The following is a 20,214-nucleotide window of genomic DNA, read 5'->3' as shown; positions in this document are numbered from 1 at the left end:
ACCAGCCACACTCCCCTTTCCCACCAGGCACGTAAAGTACTCTCAGACTTGCACGCGTGACGTCGGGGGAGAAGAAGGCTACCAATACATCGGCACAGCGTCTCTGCGCCAGGAGCGCGCACACCGTCCCCCACCCACGCAGGGATTAAGCTTTTCTCGGGCCATTCTATTTACGTTTATGGCGTCGATTTGCATAAGACTCCGCCCCCCACAGTGGACGAACAGCCGGCACCGCCCCTTGCGGCCATGTAAAAGAAGAGGGGGCGTGACCCAGGGGTGGCTCGCGGCCTTCCTGGTGCCGTTTATAGGGTATATCCACTTCCGCTGTCCGCTTAGAAGCGGTGCGATCATGGCGGAGCGTGGTCAACTCCCTTTCCCTGCTAAGCGCCTCTGTTGTAGACCTGGCTATGGCTCGGGGTGCAGGCCAGGCCAACGGGCGGGCGGTATGGGCCTCAGCAGTGGGGCGCTCTGCGCCGGACCCTCCTCCGCAACTGCTACTGTAGCTGCTGCCGCTGCCGCTCTGGGGCTGCTACCGCTCGGCAAGACCCAGAGCCCCGAGTCCTTGCTGGACATCGCGGCTCGCAAGGTGGCGGAGAAGTGGCCCTTCCAGCAGGTGGAAGAACAGTTCGAAAGGATCCCAGAGCCGGTGCAACGCAGGATTGTCTACTGGTCTTTCCCCCGCAGCGAGAGGGAAATCTGTATGTACTCCTCCTTCAACACCGGCGCCGAGGATCTCGCCACCGCCCCCGGGGGGGCCGCCGCCGGTACCGCGCCCGGTGGGGGCGCGGACATCGCCGCCGTCGACGAGAACCGCCTGCCTTTTCGCCGGGGCATCGTTCTGCTAGATGGCGGCTACGTCGATAATGTCCTGCAAGTCGGTGAGTTACCGGCCGGGACCGCGTTACCGAGCTGGGCCACAGCCACCTGGGTAGGGCGTTGCTAGTCTCCTCAGCCGTGGGTCTCCCCCTGACGCGTCACCCGCCTGTTATCCGGGGAGCCGCCTCTTGCTGCGAGGCCCGGCGGCCAGCCACCCCACCTCCTTGGCGCGTGCGACTCCCTCCCCCCCCCCCCCCCCCCCCCCCCCCCCCCCACGGTACGGCCTTCACTCTCAGGCTGTAATTCGGGCCGAGGAACTTCCTCTACCACTCTCCTCCTTCTCCTCAGATCCAGAACACGAAATAACTCCTTTGCTCTGCTTCGTGACGTATCTACGGTGCTTGCCGCCAACGGCCGGCTCGGTCTCTGACAGAAGGGTTGGTTACGCTGCCCCTTGCCTGTTCCTTTAACTTTTCCGACACGTCGCGCCCGCTCCATGTAATCCAGAGTGCTTAATCCCGTTTGGCTCTGCTTCTTCCCAGCTCCCCACATTTGGCAATCCGGGTCATCACCAAACCCCGAGCCACAATAGCAAGGAGATGCCTCCGCTTCCCCCCTCCCCCCTTCAGAACCGCTGGTTGAAATGAATCAGCAGAAGGCGGACGACGGGGGAAGAGGGCGGGATGCGCCTCGGTCCAAAATAAAGAATTAAAAGAGGGTGCGGGCCCCCAGGAGCGGGTGTGCGGTGCGGGGAAAGCTGCAAACAAAGGCATTTTCTAGGGCGGCGGCGAGCCAGAGGGTGGAGGCGCGATTTGCTCAGGCCCCACCGCTAGGGGGAGGGGGGGAGAAGTGAATGTGATGGCGGGGAGCAGCTGCATCTCAGGCGCGGAGGGGCTCACGGATTACTTTAGGATGAGCCCCTGCGTGACAACGGCGAGGTGAGGAGAAAATCGCTGCTTTTTCTTCTTCTGAAACAATACTTCCCTCCCCATTTCCGTTGCTGCTGCTCCCGCACGAAGCGACCGCCGCCTTCCACTGTTCTTCCTCCTCTGCGGGCTGGTGCCCCTGGTTAATTCCTTCCTACCTCTGTTTAAAGGGCACTGGAGGTTGGTACTCCACCGGGGCGGGGGGGGGGGGGAGGGGAGTTGCCTTGCCGCGTGTGTGTGAGCTGCTACCCCCACCCGCAAGCAGGCCCCATTGGGGTGGTGGCGGCTCTGTGGGGAAGGGGTTTGTGGCTTCCCCAGGAAACTTTCGCCGGGGGTGCTGCGCTTGCAGTTTGTGCGGCCCGGGCGCGTTACTGTACGCATCGCTATGCGCATTGCTGTGCGGCGGTGCCTCGCGCTGGAGGCGGCGACTGGACACTTAGTTCTTATTTTAACGTTTATGTTCTCATCGGTTTTCTACCCCCCACCGAAAGGGGAAACCGGACAAAAGACATTATCGCTTCTCACTGCCGGCTCGATAATCGGGGTAGGGTGTGACGGCAGCTCCCCGCGGCTGGTCCTTCTGTCCCGCCCTGTGCTGGGTCGGACCGTCCTCCGGCGGTGCCTTGACTGCGGCAGCTGCTTGCCTTTTCTTCGCGGCGCCATGTGGGGCTGAGCCGTGCCGAGTTATAGCGGCATCCCTGGTCTCGCTGCTGCGGCTCGGGGTCGGAGGGTGCTGGGCTCTCCGTCGGCCTTGTCCGCAGCGGATTTCACTTCGCGGGCAGCCTGCAAACTTGCCTTCTACTTTCTGAAGGGAAGCTCTTGCTGTTCCTAGATTAAGCGCCCTTCCCTTCTGCCTAGGTGGAGTTCAGCTTTAGATGAGTGGGTTTTTTGTGTTTCTTTGTGTTTGTTTGTTTGGGTTTTTTTTAAACTTTTTTTTTTAGTTCTTAAGGGTATTTTTTAAATTAACTATTTAATAAGTTTAATGTCTTGGCTTTCTCTCCTTTTTTTGAAAGGTCTGAGGTGCATCGGTGGTTCCTCAGGACTGGCAAAACCAAAAGTAGGACCTTTTTAGTTTGATTGGCCGTGCTGAGACTTTTTTCCTTTTGTTTGCACTTGATACTCTTTGCAAGCAATGAGGAATGGCAGGAGTGCACATAGGGAGATATTTCTTAGTTGTTTACATTTAAACTAAGAATTCACTGTGAAAATAAAGCCAAGGGATGATAAAAATGGATGCAATCTTTTCTAGGACAGCCGATGTGGGCTTGGCTTTGCTTGTTTTCAAGCAGTGGAATAGGCCTCAATGAGTAGTTGTGAATGAAAAAAACAAAAAAGTTATTTTTTTATAGCTTCAAAAGGGGAGTAATGTTGGCAAGGGTCAATGTGGAGAAAGAAAATATGCATAAATACAACTGAAGTATTGACTGCTGCCTCTGTACTCCTTAACTGCATTCTAAAATGCTATACCTACTACTGAAAATATTTTGGTTGGGTTTGAAAATTTTATGTTTGTTTGTTTACTTTATATGGACCTATTTTGGAAGGCTGCACAAAAATAGTGGAAGCTGGTGATATGAAACATGTCAGTTGTATTGTTAAGGGCATTGCCCAAATGCTTCAAACAGATATGGGACATTGTTCCTGCTGTATTTAGCATTGGTGCAGCTTTCCCTCTGGTACTCTTCCGGGCCTCACAATGTAAGGAGGATGTGAAGGTCCTTAAATTACCCCCAGAGGAGGGCAACAAAGCTGGTGAAAGGGCTGGAAGGAATGTCCTATAAGGAGCAGCTGAGGGCTCTGGGTTTGTCTGGTTTGGAGAAAAGGAGGTTGAGGGGTGACCTCATGGCTCTCTACAGCTTCCTGAGGAGAGGAAGTGGAGAGGGAATTATTGACCTCTTCTCCCTGGGATCCAGTGACAAGATGCATGGGAATGGTTCACAGCTGTGCCAGGGGAAGTTCAGACTGGACCCGAGGAAGCATTTCTTTACTGAGAGGGTGGTCAAACACTGGGACAGGCTTCCTACAGAGGTGGTCGATGCCCCAAGCTTCTCACTGGTTGAGGCATTTGGACAATGCCCTTAATAACATGCTTTAACTTTTGGTCAGCATTAGAATTTTTAAAGTTTTTTTAAGGAGAAAATGAATTGTAAATCACTTCCTGTCATAGTTTTAAAAACAAAGAGTCTTTTTAATAGAAAAGTTTAAATTGGGTTGACCTACAAATTTTTTCATTGTTTGTTTTAGATCAGTTTTCATGCTTCTCACATTTAATTTTTCCTTTAAATTCAAGGCTTTCCTTGCTCCCAAGAAACCAGTTTCAAAGTTTGCTTTCAGTTTAGGAAAGGGATTCCATCATGGATTGACGCTGGCCAAATGCCAGGCACCCACAAAAGCCACTCACTCACCCTCCCCTGCCACAGCTGGACAGGAGAGAAAAAAAATTAACGAAGTGTTCGTGAGTTAAGGACCAGGAGAAAACACTCCAAGGGCAAAACAGGCTCAACTTAGAAGTACAAAGTGAATTTATTACTAACAAAATCAGAGGAGGATAATGAGAAGTAAAATAAGCCCTTAAAAACATCTTTTCTTCACCCAAGCCCTCCCTCCTTCCCACTGACAGTGCAGGGAGACAGGGCGTGGGGGTTTGGTCATTTGGTCACCCAAGATCTTCCACTGCTCAGGGAAAGGAGTCCTTCCCCTGTGAGACTGTGGGGTCCCTCCCACGGGAGACAGTTCTCCATGAACTTTTCCAACATGGTTCCAATCTCATGCGCAGCAGTCCTTCCAAAACTGCTGCAATGTGAGTCCCTCCCACAGGCAAACAGTCTTCCCAAAACTGCTGCGGCCTGGGTCACTCTTCCATGGGGTGCAGTCCTCCCAGGACAGGCTGTTCCAGCTGTAAGCAGGGGCCTCCTCTCTCTACCAGGTCTCCCACTGGATCACAGCCTCCTCCAGGCATCCACCTGCTCTAGCGTGAGCACCTCCCCCATGGGCTGTGGGTGGATCTCTGCATCCCCCTGGACCCTCATGGGCCACAGGGGGACAACCTGCTTCACCATGGTCATCACCACAGCCTGCAGAGGAATCTGGGCTCTTGCACCTGGAACACCTCATCCTCCTCCTTCACTGACCTTGGTGTCTGCACATTGTTTTCCCTCACACGTTCTCACCTCCTCCTCTTCTCTAGGTGGAATTCAAACTGCACCACAAACTTTGTTTTGATTTTCTTCTTAAATATGTTATCACAGAGGTGTTACCATCATCTCTAGTTTGCCCAGCCTTGGCCAGTGGCATGTTCATCTTCAGAGCCGTCAGGGATTGGCTATGCTGGACATGGTGGAAGCCTCTAGGAGCTTCTCACAGAAGCCACCTCTGTGGCCTCCCTGCTACCAAAAACCAGGCCATACAAAACTAACACATCTGTATATGATCAGATATTTTGGTATGTAGCAATTCTTGAATTTGAGACAGCTGCCATGCCAACAACTGATTCTTGTGTGCTCTCTGCACTCTAACTTTAGGAGGTTGTTGTGGGTGGAGATGAAGTTTAATGGAGAAGCCCTTCTGTTGAGCCACAAGGTGCAGAGAGGACCCCCTTGCTTTCTCAACTCCTCAGAGAGGAGTCAGGGTGTGGCTGAATCCAGTCTTAGCCCCAGACTTTGTCAACAATTTAAGTAACTTTTTCCCTCAGGATTAAAGATGGTAAATCGGATATATTTATATAAAATGAATTATTTATTATGACAAATGATTAGACAAAAGATCTTAAACAGAATTATATACTACACGGTATAAAAGCTAAAACTACTAGTAGTGTATATTATAGTGCACTATATCAAAGCAATTATATTAAAGCTAGCAAAAAGAAACAATTATTAAGTAGAGATTGATGTAACTCACCCATACCAACACTTGTGGGCAGGTCTCTTTCTCTTAACCTCAAGGAGTATCCTTGGGGGACGTCCCCTTCCCAAGGCAGGAAACTTCATACACACACTCCAAGGAGGAATATTTTAGAACCTGACCATATGAAAGTGGACTGGACTTTTCCAGTGTAAAGTGATATGACTGCCAGTCATATGTCTCCAGGTCAGCTTAGCAGCTTATCCACCAGATCTTTGCCTTACTATCAGGATGTTGATTTGGTTGCTGAGCCAGATTGGTTTTAGTATAATTCAACACCAAAACCAGCATGTGACACCCTTTACTTGATCACATTCCACGGCAGAGCATCCAGGGCAGGGCATTCTGCTACACTCTACCCCTTGACTTCAGTCAATCATCTTTACCTCATGAAGTGGTAGTGCAGGTACCTCTTGCCTCCGCGCTATAAAAGCATCCACTGCATATATGTACATTATCGTCAAATATATCGAGATAGTTCAATCTCCTCAGTTTTACTATTTTTCTTAATTCATGTACTTTGGAAGAGTGTTAGCTGAGTTATACATTACACTTTAACATACAAAGTTATTACAGAAATCAGTTAGAATTTAGCTAATAATAATAATATTGCAACAACAGGGTATAACATTAAATTCAGAATGTCCATTGCAGTTGGGGACAATTCAAACAAGTCATCCTACTAATGATGTTACCAGTTCATGTAGATCAGAGTATTCCCTACCTGTCAAGTCTCAAAAATTGCAAGAAAGATGTGATGCAAACCAGGATCCAGGGGGAAGAGTTCATGAAACCAGTCTTTAGGTTACAATAATTGGAAGAGTTCAGCAGATTGGTCATCGACTTCCTTCTGTATAGAATACAAATTTGATTTCTCAATCATGAAGTTCTGTGTGGCCTCCCAAGCTAAATTCAGGGAGAAATTTTTTCCACTCTCTGTGGCAACTAGAGAGAAGGCACAAACATCTCAAAGCAATGCTTGTGGAAAACTTAGATGCAAATCTAATAATTGAACTAACAGTAACAGTCTTTGAAAGGAACTTGGAGGACATTAAAATGCAATAATCACTATTAATAAACTTATTTGGTAAAACCTATTTAAATTATCTACTACCTTAACAATACCGATCAAGATTCTTAACACCATGTAGACCAACTTAAGCTAGAGTAGCCAGCCATCCTTTTGGGACCCTTTTGGTTTTAGATAAAATGTTTTTTGTCAGGTTTACACATTCTGTTACACCTGATTTTTCAAATTTAGAATAAAATCCATAAACCAACCATTAGTGTAGCCATCCTTGCTATTACAATCCTTGGTTGCAAGGATTGGCTAGCATGGTTGACTTATCCAGGAACAAATAGCCATGCTGCAATATTGGAAACATTGCTCTGAAGATGCACACAAAAAGAAACATTTAACGTATTTCATTTTAGAGTATTTGATTCTGTTGCAGATCTATCTGCAGTGGATTTACTGTTTATTGTACTGTCCAGTACAGTTCTTTTGTGTCCAGAGCTGTCTTTATTTGTATGTAGGGGATTTAGAAGTCTCCAGCTGTAGTTTTCACAGTGGTATGAGTAGTCAAAAGTCCTTTCCACTTCTGCTTAAGCAGATCTTTATTTCATGTCCAGATGTACACACGATCTTCTGGTTGGTGAGGATATACTTGAATGTTCAAGGTTATTAGAGAGGCTAAACCAACAAACTTATACAATGATAAGAGCAGCCAGACATTGTTCTGTAAAATATCTATCTTGGCAGGTGTGCTGGGTGAGATAGGTTAATTTCCTTAGTTCAGAATGTGGGAAATATTCATCAGGAACTGATTCTGTGTTGGTGGCCATTAGAGTCAGTAGCCACCCAGGCTAATGGTCTTTGAGTGTTCATTAGAGTAATAGGTACAATCCCAGTTTGGGATAGTTTGGCCATGACTGGTTGGCCCACCTTTAGGTTGTCCTGAAAGGCTTCAATTTTATCATTTGGAGCTGATTCAAGGGACACTGGACTCAAGAAATCTCTTAAAACATGATTACTCTTTGGTCCATATCAGTTATTTATCTGATAGAACACAGAGGGTAACCTTTTATCCCATCCAGATTCATGTGGCCTAAGGTAGTGTTTCAACAAACCATTGGCATGCTCCACAATCCCATTTGCTTGGGGATAATAAGGTATATAAAAAACCCATTTGATACCTTCCCTTTTGGCCTAGTCTTGTACCATCACACTGGTGAAATGTGATCCATTGTCTTTGTATAATCTGGGATAGGGAGACTGGAAAACCAGTTACTGGGTCCCGAAATAGTAGCTTTGGCATCAGCATGCCTGCTTTTAGTGGCAACTAACAGTCCAGATACCACTTTCCACACTTGTTAGTATGTACTTGTAACCATTAGATGTCTTCAGAGGTCCAATATAACCTATTTGCCAGGTGGACCAGTGTTTTGTCACTTTTGATATGTAAAGGCGATGCCAGGTCTGGATAATTTTGTCCAAGTCTCAATTGACACTGGGGATATTGTGTGAGAAGGCCTTTACAAATCCTCCTGGTCAATGGCCAGCCTCTGCTTCGTGCTGCAAAAAATAGAGCTTCCTGTCCAGTATGCCCTAATTTACAATGTAACCATTCACCCAATCAATACCAATGTTGTGGATCTTCCAACTGATCAATTTTTATATTTTTAATTTTTGTCAGATGATCCACTTGGTTATTCCAATAAGTCTATAAGGCTTGATCACTGCCGTGAGCTTTGACACATCCTATGTGGATTTGTTGGGATTGAGCCTGTAACAACAACCACTTCCAATCTTCTTTCTGCCAAATCTCTTTTCCATTCACTTGCCAATCTAATGCTTCCCACCGACACAACCACTGTGTGGCACCAGCCCAGACTGCATAAGAATCAACATACACCATCCTTGCTTTTTCCTTTACTGCCAGCAATACAGCTTTAAACTCTCTCACCTATGCACTTCCCGTTCCTTCTTCTACTACTTCCATTCCTGTCTGAATGTTAAGAGCAATTGCTCTGTACTTCCATTTACCATCAGTGTGTTTGAAGCATCTGTGAACCAGACATCTTTAACTTCAGTCTGAAGTGAATGCAGGAGCATCCAGTATAGGACTAGGTTTATATGGCTGTTCTAAATGTTGTGATGCCCTTGCAATGTATTACCATGCTCTCCCCTGATGAGGTAGCAATATGCATCCAGTCTTTGTTGCCTTAGCCCCACTATTGAAGACAAGGAGGTCTAGTAAACTTGTGATGGGTCACTATCTTAAAACAGGGTTTTTTCTGACTTAATTCTGCAAATGTGTAAACAGACCAGAGGAGTGTAGCCTTTTAATAGTAACTAAAGTGTAGAGAATTCTTTTGTGGTCAAGTCAGAACTGGTAAGAGGCCTCCTGTAGGAGCTGAGCAGTTGTACAGGATACTTTAATGAATTGAGTCAAATCAGAAATAGACTGAAGTGTCTCCTAATGTGGGCTTTTTAACTAATGCTTTTTTAAACCCTTCTGAAAAATGAAAAATAAGGTGTAAATTAGGGGAAACTTTAACTGCATTTGAAATATATTTTAAGATAATTGTGATGTGTACCATCACATACTTTAAAAAGGAGAACTTCATTTTTTAAATTTATCTATTTGTCTTGGTTTAAGACAATTTTAAGAGGTGGACACTAAAAGGAGTTACCTCCCCTTTAGTTTACCCAATCCCTTTCCACCAATAAGGAGAAACGAATACGAGTAGATATAAGTGAAAAAATAACAGTTTCATTAAAAAATTAAAATAGCAATAGGCAAAAAATAACAGCAATAGTCACTAGTTACAAAGTTGCTGAAATCTCGCAGACTCTTCGGGAACAGAGAGAAACTCAAAATGCTGGAGTAAACCCCCCCAAGATGGCACCCTCTGCAGACAACCGCATGTAGGGAGACAAAGGGAAAATGGCAGACAAATGCTCCACCCAAGATGGTGCATTCCGCAGAAGACTGCGCAGTCTGTGAGACAAAAGAGAGATGGTAGACAAACCCTACTCAGCTCAACTTTCCCCCTGGAACAAAAGAACGGGAAGGTAGGAGCTTACAAAGCAGTTTTAGCGGCAGATGGGAACCGCTGGCATGTGTGGGGTCAGTGCTGCCGCTCTCTGCCACCTCCTGCCACCCACTGGACTCCGCTGATGTTGGTGCTGCTGTCTTAGGTCCTTGCTCCAATGGGGGGGGAAGAAGACAGACTCTCAAACACCGATGAGCGGTGGCCCGACCCCAGACTGGTTCTGTCTCTGTGGTGCTGATAGATATTGCAAAATTCACTGAAACAGTTTTTGTTTGCAAAATGCAGCTTCTTGGGTTGCTAGTCAGCCAAGTTCTGTGAAGAGCTTTTACAGTAAGCTATTGATTACTTGCACAGCTGTTGCTTCAATGAAGTACTTAGTTTTCCTCTCATATTTGAGGAATACAGTACACTGCTTTGGGAGGGTGACAAAGTAGTTTTAGTGAAACTTGTTTGCATATTTACAAGGGTGCCCTCTGTGACCACATTAAGTATGGCTTGCACTTTTTCAAGATAATGTTGCTGAGTCGACTGATTTTTAAAAGTACAAGAACAGGGAAAAATCAATAGTCTAAATTACTTTTTAAATATATTAGTTAAAGGAAGGAAACCTGGAATGCTTTTATTCTGAAATACTGTGCTATGACCAGTGATAACTGGCTGTACTGCTGCTGTTGTACATGCAAAATGAGTCTCAGTTCCTTCACTGGTTTAGGTTGTAAACTGAAACCTTGCAAACTGACTACAAATAGTTTCTTGGGGATAAAATATCAATCCATTGTATTTTGTATCTGGATTTAGTGTAGCTATATTATATAGAAGCACGAAACTTCACTTTTGCTTCTTCTAGAGCTGAGGGATGAGGATTACAAAATATGTAACTTTTTTAGCTCTTTGTTATTAAAGCCGTGTTATGTGAGAGAGCCATCATGTGGATTTCTTGGTCAAATCTAAATACATGAATTTATAGAGGTGGCTTCAGCTAAGTGGGCTACTAATGCATGAATAGTAGGCAGTGACTATGAATGGGACTTGATGTAACAGATGCCTTGGCAGTCTGATGGGATGAGGGAGCTGAGAATAACTTGATTAATTCTACTTCTAGAAGCAGCATACCACTTAGTTTTACTGACAGTTTCCAGTGATCAAACTTTACGTTGTCATGTATTCTGTCAATAGTTTAAAGGCTTAATTTCTAGGTAGTTATGCAGATGATAAATATAAGTGGCTGGTGGTAGGAGTGAAGAGGTATTTAGGATTAAAAGAGAGTTTGGCTCATAGAATAAGATATATTTGAAGAGAAGAGAGATAGTAAAATGCTGAGTTTATAGATGACAGGCTAGGAAAAGAACCAGGCAAGTTGTGATGCCTGAGATAAGGTAGAGGTCGAAGAGCTCAGTAGATCCCTGAGGAGGTGTATTTAAGAAGGCTATAGTCTGAATGACTGCTTGCTTTACATGGTCTGCTTTCAATGGGTATTAGTGAAGGCATGGAAGCCGATTGTTTCATTTTGTATGAAAGAATCTAAGCTTTCAAAATGGAAAGCAGGTTGTCAAACTAATTTAGCTGTCCTGTAGCTTTTGAAATTGAAAAATTTCCTTTGTGTGTCAGATACACCCTGTTTCTCATAAAACGCTGACTTTCTATGTAATTGAAGGGTGTTTCTTGAACTGTATCAGAAGCAGAAGCATTTTGTGTTGGGTCATGGTGGAGACTCCATCATTACAGTGGTAAAACAGAGCTAGTGACTTCATTTTGTACAACTGTTTGAAACAGATTTATTCATAAAGTTAAATGTGCATTGATAAGATCATAGAATATAATGGAATTTCTTTTATTATAAGGTATAGTCAAATTGTGTCTTAATTCTCATCAACAGGCAATAAATGGCTTAATTTTAAAAAGACCAGGTATGTGTTTTCTATCTTTTTTTTCCCCCTTCATAGTAGTGAATATCTGTGATACCCAGACCTGAGAAAAACTGAGGTGGTTTGTTTTTTTCCTTTTTTTTTCCCCAAGGCTATAAGTTGTGCTGACCTGGGAATACGGATGGGGAATGACACGTTAGCCTGGATAAATGGAAAGAGGTGTGACTCATGAGCATGCACTTCAGTGAATCATGCCTGTTATGAGGTCTATCTTCCCCTCCCTCCTTGAATAACAAAATGAAGTTGAGATGAAGTGTTGAGAAACATTTACTGAAAGGAGGAAATGTAGGAGGATGTACAATGAGACACTGAGCGGTGATTTTTAAGAAGTAAAAGGAGAGTCACAAAAGACAGTAAAGGTCAAAAGTTCTGGGAGAGGAATTGTCAATTTATAGAAGCACTGAAAGGTAAAGGAATATAAATCCTGAAGCATTCCCAGAAAAGCTTTCCACCAGGGACCTTGGCGAGAACCATCCCAGTGTGGTGCACTGCACTAGAACCAGCAAAGGCTCAATGATAGAATAGCATTCCAGGCAAGGACCTCAGTGTACTCAATTATTTGGCAATGTGAGTGAGAAGATGAAGTGGGGCAGGTGATGTTATGATGTAATACAAACACCTCAGGCAGAAGTTATATGTGTGAATGAGGTGGAGGAGTCAGCAGCAGGAGTGTAAAAAGAAGTCTGTATATTAGCCTTGCATACATGTAGTTTTATTGGTGGGTGGAGTGTTATCTGTAGCTGTGTTTTGGGGCCAGGTAGCTTGGAAGGGATAGCATTGCATGTGACCTTGGTAAGGAAACGAATGTTCTAAACCTGGGGATGGGGGAGTGTGGTATAATGGAATAAGCAAATCCACCTATAATGCAGTTCTTGCCATCTGATGCTGGTTTGAAGTGCAGTGGGAAGGGTATGTTTGCAGTGTGGGCTGGCAGTGGGACTGCTGCTGAGGTAGCCTGCAATTTAATCTTCCATCAGTAACTGGGTACAAGTAGTGTAAGTTGCCAGCAACACGTTCAGCATAGGTTGGAGGGACCTTTGACAGGCTCATCCCCCGCAGAGCTCAGTACCATCCCACCCTGCTCTCAGTACTGAGTGGCTCCTCTTCTATGGGCAAAAGCACTACTAGGCCTTTGTTCAGTTTGCTTTCCTGTGAAAATAAATATACTTGTGAGCAGGAGGCTGTTGTAAGGTTTGCTAGCAATATGTGGTCTAGATGTCTAATTGCAGTGTCCAGGGTGGTGGTTGCAGCTCATTAGCCCTGACATGGGCATGCTGGTGCAGTGATACAGGTACTAGGAGTTGGTGTTATGATGAAAGGGCCTCCATTAACTTGAGCTCTGTGTGTCAGCTTTTCAGAGACTGTTGTGCTGGCCTACAAAACCTGGATTGTGTCATAAAGGTGGTGTGCTGATCAAAGGCTGAGACCAATAGTCTATGGTCTTTGTAAATACAAGTTTAAAGCTAAAATACAAGCCTGATCTTTCTAAGGCTGGTAACCTTAGGTTGCCTGACAAAGATTATAAATTACAAAAGCCATAAACCTTTAATTTGAGAGAAGATGAAATTGCGTTTCCAGTTATAATTTAGCAGTGTTATCACTCTTCCCCTCTCTTTTTTAGGAAGTGGTTTACTGGCAAAAAAATAATGCTACTGTTGATTCAAGGGAGAGTAGATTACAAGAGGAGAGCACTGAGAAGTGCAGGACTCATTTCTCTGTCAGTCACACTTAGACTAGCTTAACGTGATCATGAAGCTCTGACTGCTGCCTGGGGAAAGGGGAGACCAAGCTGCTGTGCTTGGAAGTTCACTATTGGCAAAAAGTGGTGGTCTGATTGTTCCAGAGATGGCACCATGGGCCTTTCTTGAGCTGTGATGTTTGTTGGGTCTGCATGAGTAAGCCATCTTCCACATTTCTTCATCCATAGTGTTTTTTCTTGTTATAACACATTGACCAAGGGACGAGTTCCCCTACCATGCTATCCCAGTGGTTAAAAGCAGCACTAAGCTTGCACAAAACTGGTGGAGGAAAGAAGTGCATTGGAAACCCTGTTGAACACTGCACAGTGTGAATGAGTCCATTTTCAGGACAAAAATTACTTCCCTTTATGGTAAAGAGAGATTTAATGGAGTTTTATGTGGGCCTGTCTGGGACAGAATGCTTTGGCTTTCTCAACTGCTTGCACTGGGGGAGATTAAAGCTTATCAACAAGGCTTGCTTTCAACAGTAGCCTTTTTTGATGTGGAAGGATTGATCTGGGTTGCTTACTTCCTAGAGTCCTCCTACAGGTCTGCCTAGAGGATTTTGGCTGTCAGACTCTTTAAAGATATGCATGAGTGAGAGACTGAGTCCTTAAGCTGTACAAAGCAGGGTACTTTACTTCTTGGTTGTCTCCTGCTAGAAAGGATCCTGCATGACCTCCAATACTAATTGAAGCATCTAGTTTCCTTCCTAACTTCTGCTGTTTGTGTTTATTGTTCATGTTTATCCAGGCTTTTAAAGTAAATACTTCACCTTCCTGAAATGAGGAAATTTCTTAGTCTGTTGTCTTTCCTGCTCCATTGCTGTGCTGTTAAGTCTCCTAAAATTAAATGCCTCCTTTCTGTCAAATGATATTTTAGGCTGATCACAGGAGTTTAATGTAATACTTTTGTGAACTGACCATGATTTTTGCAAGCTAGGTTTATTAAAGACGTACCAGCTTGAACTCTTGTCAACTTAGTGAATGAAGAGCAGTCAGTTATATCAGTCCTTCAGTTTTTGTACCAATTAGTTTTTCATGCCTGTCTTCCTTTTAACCTCTTCACTTCTACCCCTACTTCTTCTTTGCTATTTTGAAGGCATACAATTGGAGAAACTGGCTGTTCAGAGCAGCATACTGAGCTATATGCAGTTTTGTTGCTTACATGAAGCTAACAACTAAGAAAAAGAACGATCCCCCAAACAAAAGCATTTTTTTTTGAAGCTTGGCTAAGCTATATTCAGTGTAAGAAGTACTATCCCAGGAAGGCTGAAGACTTATAGGACCTGAGTGAGGGAAGAGGAGAGTAGCAGTACTTGTAAACTTCTTTTATCTTAATGAAATTCTTAAATTATTTCATCTGCTATTGGTGGATGTGCATACTTTAATTATTATGCTCACAAATCCAAGATTGTGAAACAGATTCAGCTTAGTCTAAAAAAAGTATTTTCAGTTACATTTTATTTGTAACCAAGTATATTTTGTCTTTAATCTGGGGAAAACTTTTTTTTTTTGCCTGTGTCAAAAAGCATTTTTATTGGAAAGGCATTTAAGAGCCTGGGTATTTTGTGTCCTACAGTCGAGCGAGCTTCCTCAAACCTGACAAACTTAAAATGCAGTGGGGTTGATGTTTCTTAGTGGAACAGACATCTCACAGTGGAAGTTCTCGTCGCAACTCTGAGGTTGAGTGAAAAACAGTCTATCACCATAAAACAGAACTTACCTAGTTATTTTCCTACAAACTTGCTCACAAGTTCAGAATTTTGCAGAACTGATTAAGGAATCTTGACTTGTACTTCCCATCCTTTCCAAAGTCCTCCAGAAGCATTATGTAAATACCTTCACACCAGCTTAAGGTGAGAATGCTGTCTCTAGGTGCATGGCCAGAAGCTGCTTGCTTTCATTTCCTCTTTGGACCTTCATCTTGCACTTTCCCAAAAGACAGCAGGTAAAGTCCTATGGTTTACTTTCCAGTCACTGTTGGGAGACAATTTTGTTGTTGGAGCAATTTTTGTAGAGTGATGAATGTGCCGCTAGCTGTGCCTTTGCATAGTTTTTGTTGCTGCAATAGGTGTGAAGTTATACTAAGTTGTTTGATCTAGTTGAGAAGTCTAAGACAACACTCAGGTTTTTAATTTTGAAGATATGAGGAAGAGGTCATACTGGGTTCAGATAACTACTACTATTAAAATTGTTTCGTTTTATCCACTTTGGTGTTATTTGAATTCAGGCCAGTGAGTTCCTGTCAGTTTCTGGTGGGTCAACCTTGGCTGGCTTCCAGGTGTCCACCAAAGCCTCTCTATCACTCCCCTCAGCAGCGAAAAAATATAATGAAAGGTTCAAGGGCAGGGAGCGATCACTCACCAATTACTGTCACAGGCAAAACAGACTCAACTTGGGGATATTAGTTTAATTTATTACCAATCAAATCAGAGCAGGATAATAAGATATTAAAAAAAAAATCTAAAAATACCCAACCGCACCAACCCCTTTTTCCCATGCTCATCTTCACTCCCAAGTTCTCTACCTCTTTCTCCTGAGCAGCACAGGGGGATGGGGAATGGGGATTGTGGTCAGTTCATCACACATTTTATCTGCTGCTCCTTTCTTCTCACGCTCTTTACCTACTCCAGAATGGGGTGCTTCCCATGGGAGACAATCCTTCATGAACTTCTCCAGCATGGGTCTTTTCCATGGGGTGCAGTCCTTCAGGAACAGACTGTTCCAGTTTGGGTCCCCCATGGGGTCACAGGTCCTGCCAGAAGCCTGCTCCAGCATGGGCTTTCCATGGGGTCACAGGTTCCTTCAGGGCACATCCACCTCTTCTGGCATGGGGCCCTCCATGGGCTGCAGAGTGGATCTCTGCTCCACCATGGGCTGCATGCGGACAGCCTGCCTAACCACAGTCTTCACCATGGGCTGCAGGGGAATCTGTTCCAGCACCTGGAGCACCTCCTACCCCTCCTTCTCCACTGACCTTGGTGTCTGCAGAGTTGTTGCTCTCATATATTCACTCCTCTCTCCCAGCTGTTGTTGTGCAGCAGTTTTTCCCCCTACTTAAATATATTATCACAGAGGTGCTACCACCATTGCTGATTGGCTTGGCTCTGGCCAGCAGTGGGTCTGTCTAGGGGCTGGCTGGCATTAGCTCTGTCGAATATGGGTGAAGCTTCTGGCATCTTCTCATAGAAGCCATCTTTGTAGCCCTCTCTTCTACCAAAACATTGCCACACAAACCAAATACAGTTATGCTGTGCAGGTGGCAGATTTAGATAATCCAGCAGTATCTTTAAATGTATCCATCTTTAAAGATAAAATTGTTTGCAGACTAGGAGATGTGGCTCATGAAATTACTTTCACCACACATTTTCTTCTAAATGCACCCCAGAAGATCTTAGAGTGCATCAAGTGCTTTGATAAACTTCCATCAAGTTGAATCTGTTATAGAGTTAGAATGTGAGTATTGGGTCTGTTTCAGCTCAGAATACTTGGGCAGAAACAACAGGCATAAAATTGACTAGTCTGAGTCTTTAAGAGATACCCTTTAATAGTATCTTCCCATGAATAATACTGTACCAGGTAATAAAGCTAAATATTTTTTTGTGCATAATGGTTGAAACTTTGTCTGTTGGGAGGTATCAGAATGTTCTTCACTGGAATTACTTATATGAAACTTGTTTTTAGGTAGATTTACTAAGTGTTCACATTACAGAATCCCAGAATGGTTAAGGTTGGAAAGGACCACTAGAGGTCACCTAGCCCGATCTCCCTGCTCAAGCAGGGTCCCCTAGAGCATGTAACTCAGGATTGTGTCCAGATGGCTTCAGAATATATCAAAGGAGACTGTAACTTCTCTAGGCAACCTTTTCCAGTTCTCAGTCACCTTCACAGTAAAGTTCTTCCTCATGTTCAGGTGGATCTTCCTGTGTTTCAGTTTCTGCCTGGTGCCTCTCATCCTATTGCTTGGGATCACTGAGAAGAGCCTGGCTCCATCCTCTTGGCACCCTCCCTTCAGATACTTATATACACTGATAAGATACCCTCTTAGTCTTCTCCAGGCTAAACAGGCCCAGGTCCCTCAGGCTTTCCTCAGAAGTGAGGTGCTCCAGTCCCCTAATCATTTTTGTAGCCTTCTGCTGGACTTACTCCAGGTGAGGCTGACTGGCCTGTAGTTCCTTGGGTCTTCCTTCTTTCCCTTTTTGAAGACTGGGGTGACATTTGCTTTCTTCTACTCCTTGGACACCTCTCCTGATCTCCACAACCTTTCAAAGGTGATTGTGAGTGGCCTAGCAATGATGTCTGCTAGTTCTCAGTACTTGTGGATGCATCCTGTCAGGGCCCATGGACTTGTGGATGTCAAATTTGACTAAATGGTCTCTAACCCAATTCTCCTCAACCAAAGGAAAGCCTTCCTCCCTCCAGACCTTTTCCCTGGTCTCCTGGGTCAGGGATTCCTAAGGGTTGGCCTTGCCAGGGAGGACTGAAGCAAAGAAGGAGTTGAGTATCTCAGCCTTCTCTGCAACCTCTGTTGCAAGGGTCCCTGTTCCATTCAGTAGTGGGCCCACATTATCCTTAGATTTTCTTTGTTATTGATGTGTTTGAAGCAGCCCTCCTTGTTGTCCTTGACATCCTTGACCATATTTAATTCCAGATGGGCCTTGGCCTTCCTCGTTACATTTCTGCATACTCTGGCAACATCCCCATATTCATCCCAGGGGGCCTGTCCCTGCTTCCACCTCATGTATCTCTTATTTATGTCTGAGTTTTGGCAGGAGTTCCTTGTTTATCCACGCAGGTCTGCTGACCCTTTTGCTCACTTATTTGCCCATGGGGATGTACCATTCTTGAGCCTGGAGGAAGAGGTGCTTGAATATTGACCCGCCATCTTGGACCCTTCTTCCCTCTAGGGCATGTTCCCATGGAATTCTTCCAAGAAGATGCCTGGAGAGGATAAAGCTAGCTCCCCTGAAGTCTATGGTTACAATCTTACTCATTGCCCTGCTTCTTCCTCACAGGATACCAAACTCCACAATCTCATGGTTGCTGTAGCCAAGGATGCAGTGCATCAGTTTTGGAAATACCAGCTTCTTTAAAAGAAGGAAAAATGTATCTTGAATGATGAAATACAGTGAATATACAGGTCCATGCTGCATTTCTCATTGAGCTTCATGATGGTTTCAGTTCATTTCCTTCTCTTCCTTCCCCCCCACCATGTAGTAGTGACAAGAAGAAAAGACAAAGGTAAAAGCAAAACTGAACCCTGTGCTGTTTATTATGAAGATGCCACAGACATTTAAGATTTAGACCTTATATTTGTAAGCAAAATGTGACATTCACCTCATTAGACGCAGTGATTGTGAACTTTTTGAAATCCTTCAATTGCTAAAAACTTGAAATACATTCCTGATGATTGTAAGATGTTTAATATCTTTTTGCATTCTGATTATTCTGAATACAATTTGGTGCATCCTGATAAAGCCTGCTTTAATTTGATGCATGTGGGGAGAGTGAAAGGAGCTCAAAGGTGAAAAAGGCATCTGAAAGTTGTAATAACTTCAGTTAACCTGGTCCTTTAGGGAAAAATGTTTCCTCAGAAAATGGGATGAAGTATGCATGTGCTGTATCTTGGTGTTACGACCTAGTTTAAACCCAGAGGAGCAAAGAAAATTAAGTCTCTGTGTATAAAATGGAAAGAACTTTGAAGGTTCAAAATGCACCCAAAAACAAGATTAAAACCAAATGAGGTTAGATGTTGGTGCCAAAAAATTGATATATTTTATTTAATAGTAAAAGAGGCAAAGAGAAAGAGAAAAGAAATAAAGAAATAGAAGTGTGCATGGGGGGTGGGGGGTCAGAGAGAGAGCGACAGGGGTTTGGTGGAAGCATATCACCATCCGGGGGTCCCAACGACATCTCGTTGCTCCCCTCCATCTGGTCTTCTTGGTGGTGAGGGTCCCCCGCTGCCGTCGCCACGCTGCGTCAAGCCAAAGAGTATAGAATCCAGTGGATTAATATTCATTTTGGGCCAAATGGGAACATCCACGTGCCTCCCTTGCAGGGGGCCAGTTTGACACTGTCCCTTGCAACACTGTGGATTTGTTGCATCATCTCTGGTGTAGGATCTGGGGACTCCTTTGGGGGGCCTTTGATGGGCCATGACACCCCCTTCTGCTGTGGATAAGCCTTTTCCCCTGGGTGAAGGGCCCCTTAGCTGAGCTGGTCTGCACAGCAGAGGATGGGAGGTCACTGCACCTCTCACCAGAGGTTTTTCCAACACACACCCTAAGCCTCTCTGCCCCCCACCCTTTGGTGTGAGGGTCTGTGCAAAGCCTGGCAGATGATAGCCCTGGGGCTTCGGTCTCTACCCCAAGGTGTTAGGCTTATGTTTTGTGAATGTCCCCAGCCCTGAGTTGTTACTTTATCTTATCTTCATCATCGAGCAGTGTAGGGCCTCAGTCAGGGCATGGTGGTCTCCTCTGCAGCTTTTGTAATACAGTTCTGCTATAATAGGCAAAAGTCTTTCATGAAAATGTTTAAGTCATAAACTATAATATTTCAGTCTCTGACACTTGGTCATCATTTGAAGTTTGTTATACCCGAAATAAAATATGAAACTTGGAAATGTACCATAGTTGGCAGGGTTTTTTAGAGTGAAAAACAGCTGGTGAAGAGAAACTGTGGCTTTTAATCAGTTCAGTGAAAGTTATGCTGTTCTTGAGCTGTTGACAGCATTCAAAATTGATATACATCTACCCTGTTAGACTTATATTTGCCTACTTAGTGTTTCACTTAAAGCAGGAACAGGATCTACAGGAAAACCTTCATTAACCCTAAGTGCCAGTGG

General features: G+C 44.5%; 1 protein-coding gene across 2 annotated transcripts in view; it reads left to right on the top strand.

The window, feature by feature from the left end:
* The first annotated feature begins 349 nt into the window (after positions 1-349).
* LOC138102790 (zinc finger SWIM domain-containing protein 6-like) overlaps positions 350-20,214 on the top strand; it is a 421,672-nt gene continuing 401,807 nt past the window's right edge. The window contains exon 1 of one of the 2 annotated variants that reach the window (XM_069000557.1): positions 350-878. In XM_069000557.1, the coding sequence (XP_068856658.1) occupies positions 350-878 (529 nt within the window). The remainder of the gene's footprint in view (positions 879-20,214) is intronic. The other variant, XM_069000559.1, reaches the window with a different exon arrangement.

This window comes from Aphelocoma coerulescens (genome assembly GCF_041296385.1).
Source record: "Aphelocoma coerulescens isolate FSJ_1873_10779 chromosome W unlocalized genomic scaffold, UR_Acoe_1.0 ChrW_unloc_scaf_1, whole genome shotgun sequence".
NCBI classification, from domain to species: Eukaryota; Metazoa; Chordata; class Aves; order Passeriformes; family Corvidae; genus Aphelocoma; species Aphelocoma coerulescens.
Note: the sequence above shows the minus strand (reverse complement) of the source record. Positions and strands in the feature narration are given on the sequence as shown.